This window comes from Arachis ipaensis, chromosome B06 (assembly GCF_000816755.2).
Source record: "Arachis ipaensis cultivar K30076 chromosome B06, Araip1.1, whole genome shotgun sequence".
Lineage (NCBI taxonomy): Eukaryota > Viridiplantae > Streptophyta > Magnoliopsida > Fabales > Fabaceae > Arachis > Arachis ipaensis.
In genome coordinates this window covers 23,218,586-23,243,799 of record NC_029790.2, presented here as the reverse complement: position 1 = coordinate 23,243,799, position 25,214 = coordinate 23,218,586, and the positions used below count along the sequence as shown (strand labels likewise).

At 35.8% G+C, this 25,214-nt stretch overlaps 1 protein-coding gene across 1 annotated transcript; it reads right to left on the bottom strand.

Moving 5' to 3' along the window:
* Positions 19,246-21,618, bottom strand: LOC107646686. Its single transcript, XM_016350853.2, has 3 exons — positions 21,452-21,618; positions 20,478-20,706; positions 19,246-19,626 (listed from the first exon to the last, which is right to left on the bottom strand). Exons 1-3 carry the CDS (start codon positions 21,616-21,618, stop codon positions 19,279-19,281), a joined length of 744 nt encoding a protein of 247 aa, XP_016206339.1. The 3' UTR covers positions 19,246-19,278.

Below are 25,214 nucleotides of genomic sequence, written 5' to 3'. Positions count from 1 at the left end.
CTAATTTTATTTAAGAGGTAAATATTAAATCAGTATATGAAAGATTTTGTCGTTGACAAAATGATACGTGACTTTTGTTATTGATAAAATGGTTCCTGAAAGATTTTAAAATTTGACAAGCGTGCCCCTGAGTTCACCGGAGCATCTCTTCGACAAGCATAATGCTAACATGGCTACCGTGTTTTGGTAACTTGACAAACCTCCAACCCTAATTCCTTCCTCTCCATAACGAACTCTCCCCCTCTCCCTCCCCACCAACGCAGCTTCCACTTCATAATTCCCTCAGCTCTCTGGCCTTGTCTTCGTTCTTCAACTTGTCCAGCCACCATTTCTCTCCGCGCTACTCTAATGTCATCGCGACGCTTCGGTTTTGCCGTTATTCGCTGTGGTTCCGCCTGTTTTAGCGAACTTTCCCTTTGTTTTGTTGTGCTTCCGCTGCCATTACGCCATGCTTCTGCCATTATTTAGCCTCTATTTTACCGTGCTCTAACCCTCGTCTTCTAGCTTCTGCTCAGCCTCGGTTCTGTTGCGTGGCCCAGCCTCTGTTCAGCTTTCGCTCCGTCGCTGTTCATCCATCTCCGTTGAGTTATAAAGTTTGATCTCCCTCTCCATTTGTTGATTTTTAGTTATTGTTTTAATTGGTGGTGGTATAACTATTAAGTTGCTTTTTCAATTCTTATTTTATTGGTGATTTGCTGTATTAACTTGTTTTGATTATAACTTGTTTTGGAGAGAGAAGTTGGGATTTTGCCAGGTCACCAAAATACGGTAGCTACGTCAGTATTGTGCTCGTCGGAGATATATTCCGGCGAGCTCGGGGACACGCTTATCAAATTTTAAATCCTTTAGAGACCATTTTGTTAATAACAAAAATCATGTACCATTTTATTAGTGTTAAAATTTTTCGAATACCAATTTAGTATTTACCTCTTTATTTAAATACAGATTTTTGCTTTTAAAAAAGAATATTTGATTTTGTATAATCGTAATCATGATTTTAGTTATTAAATAAAATAATTTAAATGTGTTAGTTCAACAATATATCACAAATAATTTTTAAAATTAATAACTTTTTATAAATTATATATGTTAAAGTTTGAAAATATGATTAGCCTTCAAAATATCTAATATACAAATTAAAACACTAAAATAGTAATTTAAATAATAATATATAATTTAAAATTCTATTCTTTTAGGTTTTATATTTTTAAAAAATTAAGTAATTTTTCTGTTAACACTACCATCAAAATTTCTCTCTTTCTATATATATTATTAAACAATTATTTAAAAATTCACTTCCCAACACAATTAGAAGCCGACTCTTATTGATATTCATAGTTAAATAATCCGTGGCAGATCTGAACTGACGAATGAGCTGACCACTCGACCAACCTAAGTTGGTTAAACTATCATCTTTTATTATATAATTTATAAAGAGTGTTTAATAGTATAAAATTTGAACCTAAATTCTTAATTAGAGTACACAATATTTATTTGATTAATTTCACATTTAATTGTTATTAAAAAAATGAATTTTATATATAAATGAAATAAAAGAAAGAAATAAAAGGGGTATAGATGAATAATAAAGGTGACTACTCCAATGAAGATTTTATGATTGTCATCATGTGAAGATATTTTATTTTGACCATTGGATGATAGATTGTAGGGCTTAATTTTTACTTGAAGTAAAAGTGTTACCTTTATTTAAAGTGTTGCTAAATAAATAAGTTATATTTTTTAAACAAGGATCATCATGAGAAGATGTTTTTCGCATCTTCATAGAAAGTAGTTGCGATAATAAAAGGGGTAGCTAGTATATATAAATGAAAGCATTAAAGCCAATAAGAAATCATCCAAAATAAATAACTAACCAAAGCCACATAATAAACTGAGCAGTACATATATATCTTGCATCAACAATTAGTTCAAATAATAACAAATAAATAAATGAATGAATAAATTAAATGTAAGTATATATCTACTTGATTGCATGCCCTAATAGGAACTCGTTATTTTTGCACTCCAACAAGTCAACAACATATATCAAAGAATAATATATAATGTTCTTCATTCATCAGCCTCTTTGAAAGGAAGCATCATTCCCTCCAATTCTTGATGTAGTACTTCTCAACTTCTTCTTAGTAAGCCGAATAAACTCCGAAAATTCTTCATTCTCGTTCTCCACATTATTATTAACCACAGGTGCAGGGTAGTTACTATGATCTTCGTCGTTACCAACGTACGACACGGTTCTCATGTTTTGCTTAGCTCTTCGGATGTATTCACTGAAAGCTTCATCAGTTTCTAGAAGCTCCACAGCACCACCATCAAGACCATAATGTTGTTGTTGTTGTTGTTCTCTTCTTGGTTTGTTGTTGTTAGCATAATAATGAACACCCTTTATTACTTGCTGGCCTTGCTGAACCTTGGACGACTTTGATGATGTTGATGAGGTTCCATTTCCCATGATTCTAAACAAATTAAACACTACTTGATATATGGTGATATTATTGCTCTCAAATTTGATGCTTTGATTGCAACTGTTGAATGGATCGGATTTAATTTCCTGCAAATATATATATAATAAGGTAGTTTTGAAACTCTATATATCTTTCTTTTTGTTTCCCTAGGTTTTGAGAGCTGATAAGTGGAACTTGCATAAACCTGGTTTTATAGTGTTTGGTCGAGGTGTCAAAGTTGAAAAGGAAAAATAAAATAAAAATAAAAATGAAATAAACAATGGCTTCAAGTTTCAACAATTGTCATCTTTAATTTGTGGGAGCCAAATGTGGCTGCAGAGAAGATTCTAGTAGCTATGCAGGAATTAATATATAAGATTAGTGTCGTTACCGATTGTTATACATATACATGAATTTTTTATTTATATGAATATCTAATTATTACATGTTATTAAATATACATTATTTTTTTCATCTTTGTGACATAATTAAATAAGTATAAAACTATTATTTATATTCACATTATAAATTTTTTTAATAAAAAGTAAACACTTGTTATATGTTTTTTCATGCAAAACACCCTATAAATATGGATATGAATTATTACGGATTAATTGTTAACCAAAAATGATATTATTTAGTAGTTATGGAACGAACATTATTCTGTAATATATATATGATAGAAGATATATATATTAGGCCTAGAGGGGAAAAGCTAAGCACACAAATTAAACATGCATTTAGGTTTAGGTTTTCAAAGGTATCAGATTCGAGAAAAGAAGACTCGTAGAATTGGAGAAACTAATAATGAAGAAATAAATCTCATCAGTTTATGTTGCAATAAGAAGCATCATGCGAGCTTCAGACATACAAAGTTCAATTTGATTTAGTAAATTAGGTTATTGTGCGTTACAACTCGAATCCTAGTACGTAGTATATGTATATTATCACCGTCGTATTTGAAACCATAAAAAATAAATGAATTCAATTTATAATTTATGTATCAAACTCCTATATATCACGTCTCCTTTATATAATAATAGATAGATCGCAGATAAATATAAACAATTAAAATCTATGTATAATTATTTTTTATATATTTATAAAATCAAAAATAAAAATAAAATAATGATACATATTTATAAAATATATAGATGTTGAATAAAGTTTCTTAATCAAAATGCCGTAGAAAGTTTTGTGTCTCTTCTAAGAAACCTAACAAAGCATTACTATATTTGAATAAGAACATAGGTTCAATTCATCATACCTAAGATTCTGCTATATTTTCTGTAGTCTATCTTCCAACTCCGATCCATGTTATAATTGTTTAGTATATATGATGAACTACTTGTACACTGCTACATTATATTATAGTATCATTTTTTGAAAAAAAGAAATTTGTTTTGGGTCAAATTCTAATAAAGACTAGACTGTGTTAAATTATTATTTTCTTGTATGTTCTCCATGATGACCTCGTACGGATATATATAGTAAGGGTTATGGTAGGTAATCAATAACTTTTTTGAACAATATGAATAATCACTAATCAAATTAAAACACACTACACCTCCAAATTATTCACCTAAATCTTTATATTAGAATAACTATCCGCACACCTAGTGAGATGAACATCCGATATATCCATTATCTACCTTGTTTAGTATTTTCATTATCTACTTATACTTTTCCATATTGTAATCTTGAACCTTAAGCAAGCAAGGCATAGAAACTAGTCTTAGACTAAAATAATCAAGGACCTAATTAAACACATACACCATGTTGGCAGCAAAAGAAGACACATAGCTAAACAAATCAAAGTGTAAGTCTGATCTATAATGGTGGCAGATAGATAGATGCCCTAAAAAGCTCCTCGTTTGTCAGAGACAAATAAAAGTTCGATTTGTTATGTTGAATATATAAGCAGTCAATGTAAATATTGTATGCAACAATTTGATTTTTAATAAAATTTTATTATTTTAAAAACTTTTAAGAATTAGTTTCGTTGTATAGTGGACATTTAATTATATATATTTTGAATAAAAACAAATCATATTATTAAAGTAAACAAAATCCAAGCATAATACTAGGAGAATAATAAAAAAAATATTATTTTAAGGCCAAAAAAAATTGAAGCAACAAGAAATATATTATTAAAAGAGAGATGAGTTTTTTGGAGTGTGGAGAGTTCTAGTATTTACATGGGAATGTGAATTCAAGCCGGTTATTATTTGTGAATTTGATTTCCTGGATGTCTTTTTGGCTTATAAGAACCGCGCCTTTGCTTATGCCAGTGACAATGGTGATCTGAGTTTGAAGATTCGAGATATGCTTCTTTTTTATTGGGAGGTGGATTTTAGTCTGATCTTGCGAGAAGGTAACAAGGTTGCAGATGATCTAACGAAATCAGGTGTTTTGGGATGCCAAGATTATATGAAATTCTTATCTCCAGAGTCTAAGATTGAGAATACTCTTCAACGGAATCCGTTAGCTCTTTGAGTTGTACTTTGCTTCTTTCTTTCTCTTATTTAATTTAAAAAAAAAATTACAAGTCTTCGATTAAACACTCATCACTCAGCAACTTCAAAGTATTAGGCTTTTTTTTTTTTAAGGATTGGAACGTTAATAAATTAATTCACATTGATAGAGAATAAAATGGAAAAGAAGAGAATAGTAGTTGTGTAGATAGAATTACAGTACTGATTTTACATTTTTTCTTACAATTTTTAACTTACAATTTGGTTTTATTTTTTAAATCACGTTATATATCTAAGCATTTTTGTCAACTTAGTCTAACCAAATTGATCCAAATCTAACGAAAATCACTCACAAGAATTTTCTCTTCATTGTTGTTCTTTTATTGCTCCTATTGCTACATTTTTTTATTTATTCTCCTCCTTTTTCTTTCTCTTCTCTTGGTGATTATTGTAGCTTTTTTTTTTTAATTTTTTTTTTATTTCTTGTTTTTATTCTTGTTAAGAGGATGAAATAAAAAGAATGATGAGAACGTGAAACAAAAAGGAGAAGATGAAGAAGAAAAAGAAGAAGATGATGATGAAAAAGAAGAACAACAAAAAGAAAAAGAGGAGAGAAATTGTGAATTGTACATAATTTATCAAAAAAATATCACCAAAACTTTTTAATCGTGACACAAAATATTTCTTAATTTTGACACTAAAATTTCTTAACCGTAATATTGATTCTTGTTAATTAAGAAGGTGAAACAAAAATAATTATAAGAAGGTGAAACAAGAAGGAGAGGATGAAGATGAAGAAGAAAAAAAAGGAGATGATGACGATGAAGAAGAGAGGAAGGAGAGTTTTGAATTGTGCATAATTTATCAGAAAAATAGCACTGAAATTTTCTAACTGTGACACAGAAAGTTCCTTAATTTTGACACTGAAATTTCTTAACCAACTAGAAGTTGTCAGAAACAAAAATAATACCAAAATAAATTTCTTAACCAACTAGAAGTTATCAGAAACAAAAATAGTACCAAAATTTTTTAGCTATATGACACAAGAATTTGTTAACTATGACATAAGAATTTCTTACACTACAAGAAAAGCGTTGAATACCGTCAGATTTAGCGTCGCAAATTAGCCGCGGGTTTACCGTCGGATTCACCATCAAATTTGGCAACAAATTTGTCGGGCAAAACATTTACCGGTGGATTAGGATTTCCGACGGTAAAATTGCCCATAATAATTGAAAAAAAATAGAAAAATTGGTGTGTTAATTACTATCGAATTTAGGGTTTGATTTTTCTGACCGTAAATCTAGTTAGTGCAACGCTGCATTTTGTTTACTCGTTGATTTGTTACTGGCGGAGGATAAATCTGCCAGTAAATCAGATGGTAATCGTGTCCTAAATTCGAATCGAAAACTGTCTCTGCCCCTCATTTTGAATTACAGTCTCTCTCTCCTCACCATCTCATCTCTCACTCACTCTCCTCACCCTCTCGACTCTGGCTCTCTTTCTCTCCCCGTTAAAGACGTCTCCAGCAACCCCTCTGGTAACGGCCTATTGCCGTCCGTCTCTTCGGACAAGCGAGCTTCGACGCAACTCCGCTCTCTCGTCTCTCACTCTTTCTTTAACCCTCACGTCTCTCCCTTAGCGACATCTCCGGCCGCCCTCCACTCCAGCAGCCTCCTCTCGACATCCGTCTCTCCTTCAGGTGAGCTTCGATGCAACTCATTCCCCTCTGGCAGCCACTACAACTCCTTCCCTGAGCTTAATTTCCTTTCTGCTGTTGCAATCTAGGTTTTTAATCAAATTTCGCTATCAATTCTACTATTTTGGTTAGCTTTAGTTTCATTAATTTGATTTTTAGTTAATTAGCTTAGTTAGAGTTATTTTCTGTTTTAGTGGATTTAGGTGGTTAACATAGGATTAGAATAAGTAATATAACTAGGTTTTGAGACTGCTAGAAGAGTTTGAAATTTCTTAAGTTCTAATGAATATGCTGCTGGAATCATTTGGTGATGCTTGTTCATATTGATTATTGCTTCTTACTTGGTGATGTTTGTTCATATTGATTATTGCTTTGGTTATCAAGTTCATGCACTTAATTGTTGTGGACATACTAGAACCTATATTTTTTGAATGTTGATACTTCGCTTAGTTTAGGTAATTGATTTGGCATGCATTGAAATTGTGAAGTTGGAATGATGATTTGACCTGTTAACATCTTTTTGGAAAATTTCAAGTTATATTGAACTATACTTGTTATGTACTTCATTTTAATTAATGTGTTTTTCTTACTAAGTTACTGGTGCACGAAATTGTGATTCACACTTTTCACAACTCCGCACAACTAACCAGCAAGTGCACTGGGTCGTCCAAGTAATACCTTACGTGAGTAAGGGTCGAATCCCACGGAGATTGTTGGCTTGAAGCAATCTATGGTTACCTTGTAAATCTTAGTCAGGAGATTAATTATGATTATCAGTTTGAATTGCGAAAAATAAAAGAGTATGAAATAAATACTTGTTATGCAGTAATGGAGAATATGTTGGAGTTTTGGAGATGCTTAGTCTTCTGAATCTCTGCTTTCCCCCTGTCTTCTTCTTCACGCACGCAAGGTTCCTCCTATAGCAAGCTGTGTGTTGGTGGATCACTGTTGTCAATGGCTACCATCCGTCCTCTCAATGAAAATGGTCCAGGTGCACTGTCACCGCACGGCTAATCATCTGTCGGTTCTCAATGGAGTTTAGAGACTCATGCCGTCAAAGAGTACAAAGTTCAGATCGAAAATGTCATGAGGTATAAAATAAATCTCTAAAAGTTGTTTAAATACTAAACTAGTAACCTAGGTTTACAGAAAATGAATAAACTATGATAGATAGTGCAGAAATCCGCTTCTGGGGCCCACTTGGTGTGTGCTGAGGCTGAGACTTGAGCTTTACACGTGCCTAGGCTGTTTCTGGAGTTAAATGCCAGGTTGTAACCTGTTTTGGGCGTTTAACTCCAACTTGTAACCTGTTTCTGGCGTTTTACGCCAGAATGCAACATGGAACTGGCGTTGAACGCCAGTTTACGTCATTTATCCTTGAGCAAAGTATAGACTATTATATATTGCTGGAAAGCCCTGGATATCTACTTTCCAACTCAATTAAGAGCGTACCATTTAGACTTCTGTAGCTCCAGAAAATCCACTTTGAGTGCAGGGAGGTCAGAATCCAACAGCATCTGCAGTCCTTTTTCAGCCTCTGAATCAGAATTTTCTCAGGTCCCTCAATTTCAGCCAGAAAATACCTAAAATCATAGAAAAACACAAAAACTCACAGTAAAGTCCATAAATGTGATTTTTATTTAAAAACTAATAAAAATATAATAAAAAGTGACTAAAACATATTGAAAACTACCTAAAAACCATGCCAAAAAGCGTATAAATTATCCGCTCATCACAACACCAAACTTAAATTGTTGCTTGTCCCCAAGCAACTAAAAACAAATTAGGATAAAAAGAAGAGAATATACAATGAATTCCAAAAACATCTATGAAGATCAGTCTTAATTAGATGAGCAGGGCTATTAGCTTTTTGCTTCTGAACAGTTTTGGCATCTCACTTTATCCTTTGAAGTTCAGAATGATTGGCATCTATAGGAACTCAGAATTCAGATAGTGTTATTGATTCTCCTAGTTCAGTATGTTGATTCTTGAACACATCTACTTTATGAGTCTTGGCCGTGGCCCTAAGCACTCTGTTTTCCAGTATTACCACCGGATACATACATGCCACAGACACATAACTGGGTGAACCTTTTCAGATTGTGACTCAGCTTTGCTAAAATCCCCAATTAGAGGTATCCAGGGTTCTTAAGCACACTCTGTTTTTGCTTTGGACCCCGACTTTAACCGCTCAGTCTCAAGTTTTCACTTGACACCTTCACGCCACAAGCACATGGTTAGGGATAGCTTGGTTTTGCCGCTTAGGCCAGGATTTTATTTCTTTAGGCCCTCCTATCCACTGATGCTCAAAGCCTTGGATCTTTTTTATTGCCCTTGCCTTTTGGTTTTAAGGGCTATTGGCTTTTTGCTCTTGCCTTTTGATTTAAAGAGCTTTTGGCTTTTTCTACTTACTTTTTCTTTTTCTTGCTCTCTTTTTTTTTTCATTTTTTTTGCAAGATTTGTTCTTCACTACTTTTTCTTGCTTCAAGAATCATTTTTATGATTTTTCAGATTATCAAATAACATTTCTCCTTTTTCATCATTCTTTCAAGAGCCAACAATTTTAACATTCATAAACAACAAATTCAAAAGACATATGCACTGTTCAAGCATTCATTCAGAAAATAAAAAGTATTGCCACCACATCAAAATAATTAAACTATTTTAAAATTCAAAATTCATGTACTTCTTTTTCTTTTTCAGAAAATATTTTTCATTTAAGAAAGGTGATGGATTCATAGGACATTCATATCTTTAAGACATAGACACTTTGATACTAGTGATCATGTAATAAGACCCAAACATAAATAAACATAAAGCATAGTAAATGAAAAACAGGAAAATAAGAGCAAGGAAATTAAGGAACGGGTCCACCTTAGTGAGGGTGACGTCTTCCTCTTCTTGAAGAACCAATGGTGCTCTTGAGCTCCTCTATGTCTCTTCCTTGTCTTTATTGCTCCTCCCTCATAGCTCTTTGATCTTCTCTAATCTCATGGAGGATGATGGAATGCTCTTGATGCTCCATCCTTAGTTGTCCCATGTTGGAACTTAACTCTCCTAGGGAAGTGTTGATTTGCTCCCAATAGTTTTGTGGAGGGAAGTGCATCCCTTGAGGCATTAGTGGTTATGGAAAAACAAAAAGCAATGCTTTTACCACACCAAACTTAAAATGTTTGCTCGTCCTCGAGCAAAAGAAGAAAGAAAGGATGATAAGAAGAAGAGATAGAGAAGATGGAGGTGTGTGAATGGTTTGAATTTGAGTGGGTGGGTGTAGGTGGGTTGGAGGAGTAATGGAGGTGATTGGTGGAGGTTATTTTGGGGAAGAGTGTTATGAAAATGTGTGAAGAGGAGAGAAGAAGAGGTGGGGTAGGTGGGGATCCTGTGGGGTCCACAGATCCAGAGGGATCAAGGACTTAATATCCCTGCTCCAATTAGGCGTGTAAAACACCCTCTGTATATAATCCTGGCGTTTAACGCTAGACTGCTGCCTGTTTCTGGCGTTAAACACCCAAATGTAGCCTGTTTCTGGCGTTTAACGCCAGGTTGATGCTTGTTTCTGGCGTTAAACGCCAGCTTGGTGCTTGTTTCTGGCGTTTAAACGCCAGAATGCTCCTCCTCCAGGGTGTGCTGTTTTTAATACTATTTTTCATCCTGTTTTTGATTTTTCAGTAGTTTTTGTGACTCCACATGATCATCAACCTAAAAAAATAACATAACAATAGAAAATAAATAATTAAATAACATTGGGTTGCCTCCCAACAAGCGCTTCTTTAGTGTCAATAGCTTGACAGTGGGGGTTCAACACCAAACTTAGAGTTTAGTTGTGGCCTCCCAACACCAAACTTAGAGTTTGACTGTGGGGGTTTTGGTTGACTCTGCAGTGAGAGAAGCTTTTCACGCTTCCTCTCCATGGTTACAGAAGGAGAACCTTGTGTCTTATAGTTTGCAATGTCTGCAAACCACAAAGCTTCCTGAATAGCAAACAATTGCTCATCCGGAAAGGTTTCAGAGATCTCAGTAGGAGGGAAGGATGCTCCTGCTACTGGTTCTATCCGGGACAGGTGATCAGCTACTTGATTCTCTGTCCCTTTTTTGTCTCTTATTTCTATATCAAACTATTGCTGAAGCAACACCCATCTTATGAGCCTGGGCTTTGAATCCTCCTTTGTGAGTAGATATTTAAGAGTAGCATGGTCAGTGTACACAATCACTTTTGATCCTACTAAGTATGATCTAAACTTGTCAATGGCATAAACCACTGCAAGCAGCTCATTTTCTGTGGTTGTGTAATTTTTCTGGGCATCATTTAAAACACGGCTAGCATAATAAATGACATGCAGAAGCTTGTTATGCCTCTGTCCCAATACTGCACCAATGGCATGGTCACTTGCATCACACATTAGTTCCAAAGGTAATGTCCAATCTGGTACAGAAATAACTGGTGCTGTGATCAGCTTAGCTTTCAGGGTTTCAAACGCCTGCAGACACTCTGTGTCAAATACAAATGGCGTGTTAGCAGCTAGCAGATTGCTCAGAGGTTTTGCGATTTTTGAAAAATTCTTTATAAACCTCCTATAGAATCCTGCATGCCCCAGAAAGCTTCTGATTGCCTTAACATTGGCAGGTGGTGGTAATTTTTCAATTACTTCCACTTTAGCTTGATCCACCTCTATTCCCTTGTTCAAAATTTTATGTCCAAGGACAATTTCTTCGGTCACCATAAAGTGACATTTTTTCCAATTTAGAACCAGGTTAGTCTCTTGGCATCTTTTCAGAACAAGTGCTAAATGGTTAAGGCAGGAGCTGAATGAGTCTCCAAAGACTGAAAAGTCATCCATGAAGACTTCCAGAAATTTCTCTACCATATTAGAGAAGATAGAGAGCATGCACCTCTGAAAGGTCGCAGGTGCATTGCACAGACCAAAAGGCATTCTTCTGTAGGCAAACACTCCAGAAGGACATGTGAATGCTGTTTTCTCTTGGTCCTGAGGATCTACTGCAATTTGGTTGTAACCTGAATAGCCATCCAAAAAGCAGTAGTATTCATGACCTGCTAGTCTTTCTAGCATCTGGTCTATGAATGGTAAAGGGAAGTGATCCTTCCTGGTGGCTGTATTGAGCTTTCTGTAGTCAATACACATACGCCACCTTGTAACTGTTCTTGTAGGAACCAGTTTATTTTTTTTCATTGTGAACCACTGTCATACCTCCCTTCTTAGGGACAACATGGACAGGGCTCACCCAGGGGCTATCAGAAATAGGATAAATAATTCCAGCCTCTAGTAACTTAGTGACATCTTTCTGCACCACCTCCCTCATGGCGGGATTTAGCCGCCTCTGTGGTTGAACCACTGGCTTAGCATCATCCTCCAATAGGATCTTGTGCATGCATTTGGCTGGGCTAATGTCCTTAAGATCACTTATGGACCACCCAAGAGCTGTCTTGTGTGTCCTTAGAAGCTGAATTAGTGCTTTCTCTTCCTGTGACTCTAAAGCAGAGTTTATGATTACAGGAAAAATGTCACCTTCTCCCAGAAATGCATATTTCAGGGATGGTGATAGTAGTTTGAGCTCGGGTTTAGGAGGTTTCTCCTCTTCCTGAGGAGTTTTCAGAGGTTCTTTTATTTTCTCTGGTTCCTCTAGATCAGGCTGAACATCTTTAAAAATGTCCTCTAGCTCTGATTCGAGACTCTCAGTCATATTGACCTCTTCCACCAGGAGTCAATAATATCAATGCTCAGGCAGTCTTCTGATGTGTCTGGATGTTGCATAGCTTTGACAACATTCAACTTAAAATCATCCTCATTGACTCTCAGGGTTATCTCCTCTTTTTGGACGTCAATGAGGGTTTGTCCAGTTGCTAGGAATGGTCTCCCTAGAATGAGAGTTGCACTCTTGTGCTCCTCCATTTTCAGCACTACAAAGTCAGTAGGGAAGACAAATGGCCCAACCTTGACAATCATGTCCTTAATTATGCCTGATGGGTATTTAATAGAGCCATCAGCAAGTTGGAGACATATCCGGGTTGGTTTGACTTCTTCAGTTAAACCAAGCTTTCAGATAGTGGATGCAGGTATTAGGTTGATGCTTGCCTCAAGATCACATAAAGTTGTCTTGGTGCAATTTCCCTCTAATATGCATGGTATCATAAAGCTCCCGGGATCTTTAAGCTTTTTTGGGAAGCTTTTTAGAATGACTGCACTACATTCTTCAGTGAGGAGAACTCTTTCAGTTTCTCTCCAATCCTTCTTATGACTCAAGATATCTTTCATGAACTTGGCATAAGAGGGTATTTGCTCAAGTGCCTCTGCAAACGGAATCTTTATTTCAAGAGTCCTGAGATAGTCTGCAAAGCGAGCAAATTGCTTATCCTGCTCCTCTTTGTGAAGTTTTTGAGGATAAGGCATCTTGGCTTTGTATTCCTCAACCTTAGTTGCTGCAGGTTTATTTCCTACAGAGGTGGTTAGAGAAGTCTTTTTAGAGGGGTTGCTATCAGCACTTGTGTGTGTCATATCCCTCACTGGCATTTGAATGCCAGGGTTAGAAGCTGGATTGGTGTTGGACGCCAACTCCTTACTTGTTCCTGGCATTTGAACGCCAGAACTGAGCTTCCATTGGGTGTTTGACGCTAATTCCCTGCCTATTTTTGGCGTTTGAACGCCAGAATTGTGCATGGGTTGGGCATTTAACGCCAGCTTTACATCCCTTTCTGGCGTTTGAACGCCAGAATCATTCCTCTCTGGGCTCTTACTGTCCTCAGAGAGATTTTGGACAATATTTTGCTCATCCTCTGTCAGTTGTTCTTTTCTTGGCTTTCTGCTGCTCTAAAGTGAGGTATTTAATGTTTTTCCACTTCTTAATTGAACTGCCTGGCACTCTTCTGTTATTTATTTTGATAACTATTGTTCTGTTTGCTTCAAATGTACCTCCATATTTATATTAGCCATTCATATGTCTTGTAATATCTCCTTGAATTCGGCCAGCTGTTTTGTTAGAAAGTCTAATTGCTGATTGAATTCAGTAATTTGTTCTGCAGGACTGAGTTCAACAGTTACTGTTTTAGCCTCTTCTTTCATGGAAGATTCATTATTTAGGTACAGATGCTGATTTCTGGCAACTGTATCAATGAGCTCTTGAGCTTCTTCAATTGTCTTTCTCATATGTATAGATCCACCGGCTGAGTGGTCTAGAGAAATCTGAGTTTTCTCTGTAAGCCTATAATAGAAGATGTCTAACTGCACCTATTCTGAAAACATTTCAGAGGGGCATTTTCTTAGCATCTCTCTGTATCTCTCCCCGGCATCATAAAGAGATTCATTATCTCCTTGTTTAAAGCCTTGGATGTCCAGCCTTAGCTGTGTCATCCGTTTTGGAGGGAAGTATTGATTCAGGAATTTTTCTGACAGCTGTTTCCATGTCCTTATGCTAGCTTTAGGTTGGTTATTTAACCACCTCTTAGCTTGATCTTTTACAGCGAATGGAAACAGTAATAATCTATAGACATCCTGATCTACTTTCTTATCATGTACTGTGTCAGCAATTTATAAAAACTGTGCCAGAAACTCTGTAGGTTCTTCCTGTGGAAGACCGGAATACTGGCAACTTTGCTGCACGATGATAATGAGCTGAGGATTCAACTCTAAGCTACTGACTCCGATGGAGGGTATACAGATACTACTCCCATATGAAGCAGTAGTGGGGTTAGCATATGACCCCAGAGTTCTTCTGGACTGTTCATTTCCACTTAGGTCCATGATGGAGAAAAGGAAATTGATATGAATAGCAAATAGAATATATTTTTATTTTTTATAATTTTGAAAAGGGAATTGATATGAATAGCAAATAGAATATATTTATTTGAGATTAGAAAAGATAAGATAAGCTAGGTAAGAGAAGATAAGGAATTTAAATTAAAAAGTTTTGAAATTTGAATTTTGAAATTTAAATTTTGAAATTTGAAATTTGAATTTTGGAAATTGAAATTTGAAATTTGAAATGAGATAAGATAAGATTTTGAAAAGGATATGAATTTTTTTTGAAAAAGATTTGAATTTTGAAATTTTAAAACTAAGATAAGATAAAATAAAAAATTTGAAATAAAATCTGAATTTTTAAAAAGGAAAATTCGAAAAATCAATTAAAATAAAGGAGAAAGATATTTTTGAATTCAATGAGGAAAGAGAAAAACAATAAAAAGACACAAGACTTAAAATTTTTAGATCTAATGCTCCTTATTTTTGAAAATTTTGGAGAAAAAACACCAAGGAACACTAAACTTAAAAATTTTAAGATCAAGACACAAGGAAAACTCAAGAACACCTTGAAGACTCACAAGAACAACAAGAACATAAAGAAAGAACACCAAACTTAAAATTTTTAGAAAATCACAATAAAATTTTCGAAAACTAAAGAAAAGCTAACAAGAAAACACCAAACTTAAAGTTTGGCACAAGATTTAATCAAAGAAAATTTATTTTTAGAAAAGTTTTAAAAAGAAGATAGCCAATTACCAAGAACATAGGCACAACTCTCTAGCCAATTGAGCTAAAAATTTAATGTGTTTTAATATTGTATTTAATAAATAAAATTTTCTTTGGAAACTGATATTTTGAAAAAGCACAAGAAAAACAAGAAAAGACACAGAACAAGAAAAACTAAAGATCAAACAAGGAAAATAAATAAGAACAACTTGAGAATTAAGAAAGAACTAAGAACATATAATTCGAAAAATTGAAAGAAAAAGAAAATCATGCAATTGACACCAAACTTAAAATATGAAACCAAACTCAAACAGAGGACTAAATCATGAAGTTATTGGTTTTGAAAATTTTCAAAAATAATTTAGAAAAATAAAATAAGGATTTTAAAATTTTAACCAAAAACAATAATAGAAGACTCTAAACCAAAAAGAAAAATTTTTCCTAATCTAAGTAACAAAATAAACCGTCAGTTGTCCAAACTCGAACAATTTCCGGCAACGGCGCCAAAAACTTGGTGCACGAAATTGTGATTCACACTTTTCACAACTCCGCACAACTAATCAGCAAGTGCACTGGGTCGTCCAAGTAATACCTTACGTGAGTAAGGGTCGAATCCCACGGAGATTGTTGGCTTGAAGCAATCTATGGTTACCTTGTAAATCTTAGTCAGGAGATTAATTATGATTATCAGTTTGAATTGCGAAAAATAAAAGAGCATGAAATAAATACTTGTTATGCAGTAATGGAGAATATGTTGGAGTTTTGGAGATGCTTAGTCTTCTGAATCTCTGCTTTCCAACTGTCTTCTTCTTCATGCACGCAAGGTTCCTCCTATGGCAAGCTGTGTGTTGGTGGATCACCGTTGTCAATGGCTACCATCCGTCCTCTCAGTGAAAATGGTCTAGGTGAGCTGTTACCGCACGGCTAATCATCTGTCGGTTTTCACTCATGCTGGAATAGGATCCATTGATCCTTTTGCGTCTGTCACTACGCCCAACCCTTGTGAGTTTGAAACTCGTCACAGTCATTCAATCCCTAAATCCTACTTGGAATACCACAGACAAGGTTTAGACTTTTCGGATTCTCAAGAATGCTGCCAATAGATTCTAGCTTATACCACGAAGATTCTGATTAAGGAATCCAAGAGATATTCATTCAATCGAAGGTAGAACGGAGGTGGTTGTCAGGCACACGTTCATAGGTTGAGGATGATGATGAGTGTCACAAATCATCACATCCATCATATTGAAGTGCGAATGAACATCTTAGATAGAAACAAGCGTGTTTGAATAGCAAACAGAAATAATTGCATTAATTCATCGAGACACAGCAGAGCTCCTCACCCCCAACAATGGAGTTTAGAGACTCATGCCGTCAAAGAGTACAAAGTTCATATCGAAAATATCATGAGGTATAAAATAAATCTCTAAAAGTTGTTTAAATACTAAACTAGTAACCTAGGTTTACAGAAAATGAATAAACTATGATAGATAGTGCAGAAATCTACTTCTGGGGCCCACTTGGTGTGTGCTGGGGCTGAGACTTGAGCTTTACACGTGCCTAGGCTGTTTCTGGAGTTAAACGCCAGGTTGTAACCTGTTTTGGGCGTTTAACTCCAACTTGTAACCTGTTTCTGGCGTTTTACGCCAGAATGCAACATGGAACTGGCGTTGAACGCCAGTTTATGCCGTTTATCCTTGAGCAAAGTACAGACTATTATATATTGCTGGAAAGCTCTGAATGTCTAGTTTCCAACGCAATTGAGAGCGCGCCATTTGGACTCTTGTAGCTCCAGAAAATCCACTTTGAGTGCAGGGAGGTCAGAATCCAACAGCATCTGCAGTCCTTTTTTAGCCTCTGAATCAGAATTTTCTCAGGTCCCTCAATTTCAGCGAGAAAATATCTGAAATCATAGAAAAACACACAAACTCATAGTAAAGTTCAGAAATGTAATTTTTATTTAAAAACTAATAAAAATATAATAAAAAGTGACTAAAACATATTAAAAACTACCTAAAAACCATGCCAAAAAGCGTATAAATTATCCGCTCATCAGTTACATTGCATCCATGTGTTTCTCTGGGTTGTAGGTCGTGACATCTTTTTGCTATTATGTTATTTTTGTGAAATATGTGTTTGCTAGTTTGCTCTTTGCAAATATGACGACAGGTAGAGCCTAGGGCTGGAAGTGAGCCGAGCTGAGTCGAGCTAGACCAAGCTCAAGCTCGGGTCACGAAAATTGAGCTTGGCTCACGGCTCGGCTCATTAACAATCGAGCTTATTTCTTAAGCTCAAGCTCGGCTCACCAAAATCTTATGAGCTGGCTCGAGCTCACGAGTTGGCTCAAATAAGAGAAACATAGATACATAATCTATAATTTTATATCAATAAATTATAAATTTTTTATTTATGTCCTATATTAAAATTATATGTAAAAAATAAATATAAATATTAAATAATTAAGATTGTTATATATATATATATATATAATCGAGCCAGTTCACGAGCTAATGAGCTGAGCTTATCTAAGCTCAAGCTCGGCTCATTTAATTTATGAGCTCAATTTCAGGCCCAAGCTTGGCTCACCAGCTCATGAGCTTAGCTTATCGAGCTGTTAACGAGTCGAGCTCGAGCTGACTTATGAGCTGGCTTGACTCACTTCCAGCCCTAGGTAGAGGTAGCATGAACCGACCTCGTGTCGTGGTAAAGGGAGCATGTCTATTGGTACCTCTAGGACTTTTCAGTCATTGCCTTCTATCCTTGGGACGTCATAGTCAATGGGTGCACAAAATCAATCGTTCATCATGGTCCCTGATCCCAACTACGTGGCTCTTTCTGCTGTGCCACCCCTGCCACCAGGAAGTTGTCCGGCGGCTTCACCAAAGTGGAATCCTCCACCACATCCATCTGCTCAGCAACTCACTATTTCGACGACGACGCCTCCAGTGACAGACACCACGGTGCCAGAATCCTCTCACGGATCTCAGCCAGATACCCCTCCTCCTCCTCCCATCGTACGGATGACGATTTAGTCTTATAGTTTGACGGTGTGAATACTATTTTAAGTCTTTTATACGCAAACTATTTTGACATTGTTATTCAACATATGTGGTTGCTAATCTTAAATTTTTTATTTTAGTTAGTTAGTTTAATTTAGTTACACTCATTTTTCTGGTTTTAGTAGATTTAGGTTGTTAAGATAGGTTTGATTTGATTAGGTTATAGTAGGTTTGAACTGCTAAAAAAGTGTTTGAGAATTCTTGGTTGTTGATAGATGTTGCTGCTTAAGTTTTATAATTTGATATTGGTTTATTTGTGAGTTGTTTAAGTGAATTGTTGACTAATAGAATTTTTAGCACCTTCTAGTTATAGATGAAATTCTGCCAAAATGTCTAAAAAATCTAAATATAATTGAAGTTTATAGGTTACTTCAAATAATTTTTTAGTAAACTACTAATCTTAAGTTTTTCATTGATAGGTTTGCACCAAATATCAATGCATGTATACAGTAGTGTACTAATGTCATTAAACTGATGTATGACTACCTATGTCTGACCTACATGAAGATCCTTACTGAAATTAGAAAGCGATAGTTTCAGGAGTGGACGGTAAAAACTAAACATATTCCAATTTTAGTTTTTTTATATTTTTATTTTTAAAAATATTAATTTGNCGTTATATAAATATTACTATTTTAGTTATTATTAACATATATTACAGGTCTATAAAAAAATTGACATTGTTGAGTAACTCTTTTTCTTTTATTGATATTTGTAATAATTTCTAATTATTTTTTGGATATATGAAAATTTTTTTTGGTGTCTAAACATGAAAATAAACAAAACAAACACTATCCTATATTCGAGCGGATGAGCGGATGATTTGCTGGAGAACAACATAAGACTCAAACCAAATAACATGATTAGAGTTACTCTTAGCACCATATCTAGCCATCCAATCCGCAGCTCTATTTGCCTCTCGGGACACCCACTCAACGTGAACAAGCCAAGAACAAAATAAAAACTCTTGAATCTTGTGAACCAAATCTATTATTTCAGATGAATACCCACTTACTATGTAAATAACTAATTAGAATCTTTTATTTTAATTAATGATATATGTAAAATGATGAGTTAAATATAAGAGATATTTCCCTTTAAACTTTACAATTCCAATTTTGAGGATGATGGTGGTGGTGAGGGGCGGAGATAGCAAATCAATTGGGCAGGGTTAACGACGCCGGAAAAGTGGGCCCTACCGATCTTCAATAATTGGGCCAGCTTCACGTAATTGTAGCAGTTCTCATGGCGCTGTGGGTCCCACATTCTTCTCAAAAGTGTTCCTTTCATAAGGTACTTGTGGGCAAGGTACCCGGCTGTCAGCACTTCCTCCTCTTTCTTTTTCTTCTTTTCATCTAGCCTCGACGACTCTTTCTCATCCCTCTCCTTCTTCTTGACGCGTGTCGTTCCTTTTGGGCCTATGTGGGCTTCTTCTGCTGGACTTTTTGGGCCCTTGGAAATGAAAACCGTTGTTCGAAGGAGTCATGAGAGTGGGGTTACACTTAAGACAGTCATAATGCAACATAAATTTGTGAAGCTACACACTTTTAAGATCCAAAATAATTTGTGAAGCTACACACTCTTAAGACCCAAATAAAAGTATGCTTATAGAACATAATTTATATTTCCTAGTACTAGCATAGTAACATGACAGAACAACCATCCTATATAAAAATCACAACAAAAAATAGCAGCATAGCAGAAGAATCATCCTAATCAATCAATTAATCATTAAATTTAAGTACAATTAAATCACAAAACAAAAAACAACAACACATCACTATATATAAAAATCATAAAACACAAAACAACAACACAGCAAAACAGCCATAGCTAATCAATAATCAATTAATCATTCAATCTAAGCACAATTTTAAGTCATTAAGACAGTCACAATCTAAGCACAATTGAGGCACAATACAAAACAAAAACCAGTAGCACAATTTTAATGAAGATTAACAAGATTAACCAATGAACTAAATCAACTGAATCAACACAATTTTAACAAAGATTAACCAGCAAAATAAATCAACTAATCATTCAATGACTCAATCCAAAATAAGAAAATCGAGTATAATACAGCTAGATTCAAATTCCAATCTGAGTAGCATTAGCAGAATCCAAAAATAAACAATGTTTTGAGTAAAGAATGAAGAATAGAGAACAAAATTTAAGAAAATGAAGCCTTTGTCTTCGTTCTGAGTGGTCTAAGCCGAGGTACAGAAGCGCGACGGAGACCAGGTGACGAGCAGGACAAAGGACGATGTAGAAGAGAACGAAGACTGCGAGCAGTGAGTACTAACCTTCGAAGGACGACTGGACGACGTCGATAGTAGAAAACGAAGACTGAGAGCCAACAAGGGTTCTTCTTTGCAGGACACCGACGAAACGAAGATAGGAGCCCCTGATTGTGACGGACGGCGTAGGTGGCTCACTCCTTGCGGTGGTGAGGCTAGGGTTTTTGTTTCTTTGGAGAGGAGGAAGCAGATCGAAGAATTGGAGAAAGGGTTGGTTGTGGCTTCACGCGTGCTTCTTTTTGGTTTTGTTTAGCGCAAAACGGCATCGTTTCATGAGAATCGGCTGGGTCCCAATCCGGTCCAACCAATCGATTCTCAGCCAGTTTAGCGGTTTAAATCTAATTTTTAAATTAATGATTTTGTATGGCAAACCGAACCGTTTTAGCTAATGGTTCACAGTTGAACTGGTCAGACCGACCAGTTTGGTCCAGTTTTCAAAACATTCGTAATTTTTATTTATACTGTTATTTAATATAAATATGCTAGCCTTACTAAAAGCCTACTAGCATTCTCTCTCAATGAGCTTTGACTCTCTCCCTCTGACCTTGATAAACGTTCGCCGGAAAGAGGAAGATTTGGTCTTAAGGAGTACAAAAAATTAAATATGAATGAAGGTAACATAGAAGAACAGGTAACGGATGACATGGAAAAAGGAGGAAGTGCCTTGATGCGTGAGCATCATTTCTATCTTTTCCTAGTGAATTTGCATTTGAATTGTCAAGTTTAATCAAGATTTAAATATTTTTTTAGCCACTATGAATGATACTTTGAGTTGTTTGCAATTATGTTTATTTCAGGTAGCATTCGGATGGATTTGACAAGTTTGTGTACAAAAAAGGAAGAAAGTGAATGATGTTGTCAATCCTGACCTCCTTGCACTCTAACAGAAATAACTTGAGCTACAGAAGTCCAATTGACGCGGTTTTAGTTGCATTGGAAAGCTAACTTCCAGAGCTTTCCAATGATATATAATAGTATACACTTCTTCTCTAACCTGTACGGTCATATTGGCACCTAACTTGGAAAATCCCAAGTTAGGCGCCGGAAGAAGAACTTGCGCTCCAAAGCATGCTGCCAAGGCCATGCCTAACTTCAATTTCTTGAAGTTAGGCACCAATTCAAAGGGAAATACTGGTCCCGCATCCATTAACTAAGAAGCATTTGAAGATTATATTTTTATTTTGATTAAAATTTTTATTTTAATTACAAATAGGAAAAGATATTATTTAGTTTTAGAAAATATATTCTACATTAATTAGAATTAGATATAAAAGAAAAATATTTAGCTCTTCGGGCTCTTCTCTTTTACGCACCTCATTCCACACTTTATAGTTTTTCTGAATCTTAGTTTTCTCTTTGAGCCATGAGCAACGAAACCTCCACTGTTAAGGTTAGGAGCTCTGTTTATTTCTATGGATTGAAATTATTTCTTTTCTATTTTAATTAATGTATTGATTTAGTTTTAAGGATTACTTTCGTACTTAATTTTATGAATCTGGGTAGAATGGAAGTATGACCCTTATTCTAGATGCGTTTCTCACCTAAACACAGCTTAAAAATAAATTCCTCCTAAATTGCTAATTACATGAACTAATTGGAATACATGACATATAATCTTGTTAGCTTTGGGTAATTAGGGTTTTTGTGGCTAATAAACTAGAATTGGACTTAAACCTCTAATTGACATTGAGTGACCAAGGAATTGGCGGTTAACTAGGTTAGAGGAGACTAAATTACTAAGGAATTAGGGTTTAGTCAAATATAGTTTGCCATGAATTGAATCTTCCATGATAAAAATAGTTGGTAAGAAATAGAAATCCAGAAGATAAACAACTCCGAAACCTTAACTGTTTTCTCCTATATTCTTCATATCAATTTTAGTGTTTGTCTTTAATTCTCTGAATTTATTGTTTAATGCCATTGAACTCTCAACATCATTTTCTGTTTGTCTGACTAAATAAATCACTCAACCATTGTTGCTTAATCCATCAATCCTTGTGTCCCGTAGGATCGACCCTCACTCACCTGAGGTATTACTTGGTACAACCCGGTGCACTTGTCGGTTAGTTTGTGGATTTTAAATTCCACACCACGCCTCAGAATAGAAAAAGGAGACTGAAGATAAAAATTAAACCGAGAACAAAGGTGATTCAGAGAAATTCATGAAGCCCAAGATATCCTACCATGACATGGTAGTGGAGAATGGCTTCGGAAAACTAAATCCACAAGAGATTGTAGAAATGGTTTCAGAAGATTATAACTCAGAAGACTTAGTCATGGAATCTTCTATAGACGATGAAGCTCCCTTCGATCCTAAGCCCAACATTGATGTCTCTCTGGAAGAGTATAACGAGTGGTGTAGACCTTGAAAACTATCGTTGATTGTTAAGCCGCTTGGAAAAACCGTTAACCTTCAAGCTCTTGATAGATGGGTACAGAGAAGATGGATGAAAAAAGGAGCGATACGAGTCATGGATCTAGCTGGTAACTTTTCTTGGTTAGGTTCACGGATCAAGACGACTATGCACATGCACTCTTTGAAGGTCCTTGGACGATAGCTGATCATTATCTCTTGGTGCAAAGGTGGAGACCACTCTTCTTACCACAGGAGACAGATATTCAGAAAGTAGCAGTAAGGGTTAGGATCCCCACCTTCCTGCGGAATTATACAATTAATTCTTTCTAGAGAAAGTTGGGAAAGCTCTCAGAACAATGCTCAAAGTGGATGAACTCACCTCCATACACTTTCAAAGGAAATTTGCAAGGATATGCGTGGAAATTGATTTGCGAAAGAAGATGGTTCTGACTATCACATGGGCACAGAATAGAGTATTGTAACGAGGAGGATCGAAACAGCCACTGAAGCTGCTGCCGGGATGACGGAGGGCACTCGGTCTGGCCATCGAGAATCTCTTAACGGTCAAGAGACAAATCAGGACACACAGAATCAACAATCGAATCTAGAAAGGAAAGAAAATCTCGCAGCAATTATTACGAATGACCCACCAATCACACCTGAGGCTAGGCACCAAAACAAGCAAGTTTCCCAAAATATGGCCACCAATCAGAAAAGCATTAATGAGGAGAAAAATGGTAACTCCTTTGGGCCATGGATGATTGTGAAAAGATATCAAAGAAGGAATAAAACTAAAGCTGATTCTTCGAAGAAAAAAAGAAAGGAAGGTTTCCAAAATTCAAGGTTTCACATCCTTGCAGAGGCAAATCAAGAAGATAATCATTCCAATGAAGAGCTACCCTCAAATGGGACCCAAGCTATTAATTCAGGAGATGACAAGGACGCATGTCCAGCAGAACCTAGCAAAAAAAATAACAGCAAATCAGAATCTCAGAAACAGAAATACTCACCATATACAAAAAAATCAACAGAAAAAAAAAATTCCATTCCTATCATTAAAGGAAAATATACAGCAATAAGTAAGAAAATAACACCCGCCGCTAAGCAAATCAAGCAGTTTAGGAAAAAGACCAAGATCATCCAAAGCATCCCCAGAAATCAGGATAAAGAGAAAATTATAGAAGCACACCAAAGCAGTCATGAAGCTTCCCAAAAGAATTAGAAAGGCAAGGATAAAATTCATGATGAATATTGGAGACAATTTTCTTACCTAAACAAGGAGATTGCTAAAGCTGAGTATGTGCAACCAACTCTCCTAGGGGGCTCTTTAGATCATACAACTAAAGTGCTCATCACTAGTATCATGGGAAGTGGGTATAATAATGAGGTCAGTAAGGAAGAAGGGAACAAATCTCCAACCCAAGCGAGTCCAGCTCCAAAAGGAAGGAAAAAAACATAAAAGAACTTGATCTCCAAAAGGGAGAAGTCGCTTATCAAAATGTAGAGATGGACGTTCAAGGCATCAACAGCAAGCCAATGAGGCTCAGTGAATCCTTTTCTTTAAGGGAGTTTTTTGAAATTGTTTTCATCATAGTTTTTCTCATGAATATTTTAATTTGGAACTGTAGAAGTGTGTCTGCTAAAGGATTCCCCATTATTATTAAAGATTTAACCTATCGGTATAATCTGAATTTGTGTGTCCTTCTTGAAACTCATGTTTTAGGATCTAAAGTTGAGGTGATTATCCACAAGCTAGGTTTTGAATCTTGGTGTAGAAGCGAAGCTGAAGGTTTTGCAGGGAGCATTTGGTGCCTTTGGAATAATAAAGAGTGGAATATCAAACCTGTAGAAGTCCATAAGCAATTTATCCATCTGAATATCAAAGATAACAAAAATCAAAACTAGTACTGCACTTGTGTCTACGGCAGCCCACAACCTGGGACCCAGAGTAGCCTTTGGGAGGAGTTAGAAAATTTTGAAATGACTATCTAAGAATCTTGGTGCGTTGGCGGGGATTTTAATTCTATCATTTTCCTTGAAGAAACAGGGGGCAGTTTCAATCTTTCTCAAGACTCAAGAAGATTCCAAGAGTGTATTCAGAATTGTGGCCTAAAGGACTTAGGTTTTCCAGGGACCCCCCTTCACCTGGAAGAGGAATAGAGTCAAACGAAGACTGGATCGGTTTCTTTGCAACTTGGGTTTCAATGATCTCTTCCCATCAGCCGGTGTTAAACATTCCTTAAGTTGAAGTTTGGCCATATTCCCATCCTTTTAGACTTCAATAACTTAGAGACGAGAAGAAAAGATAAACCTTTCAGGCTTCTTGCAGCTTGGTTCCTTCATGAAGCCTACCAAAGATTAGTCAAAAACAGTTGGATCAAGTAGGG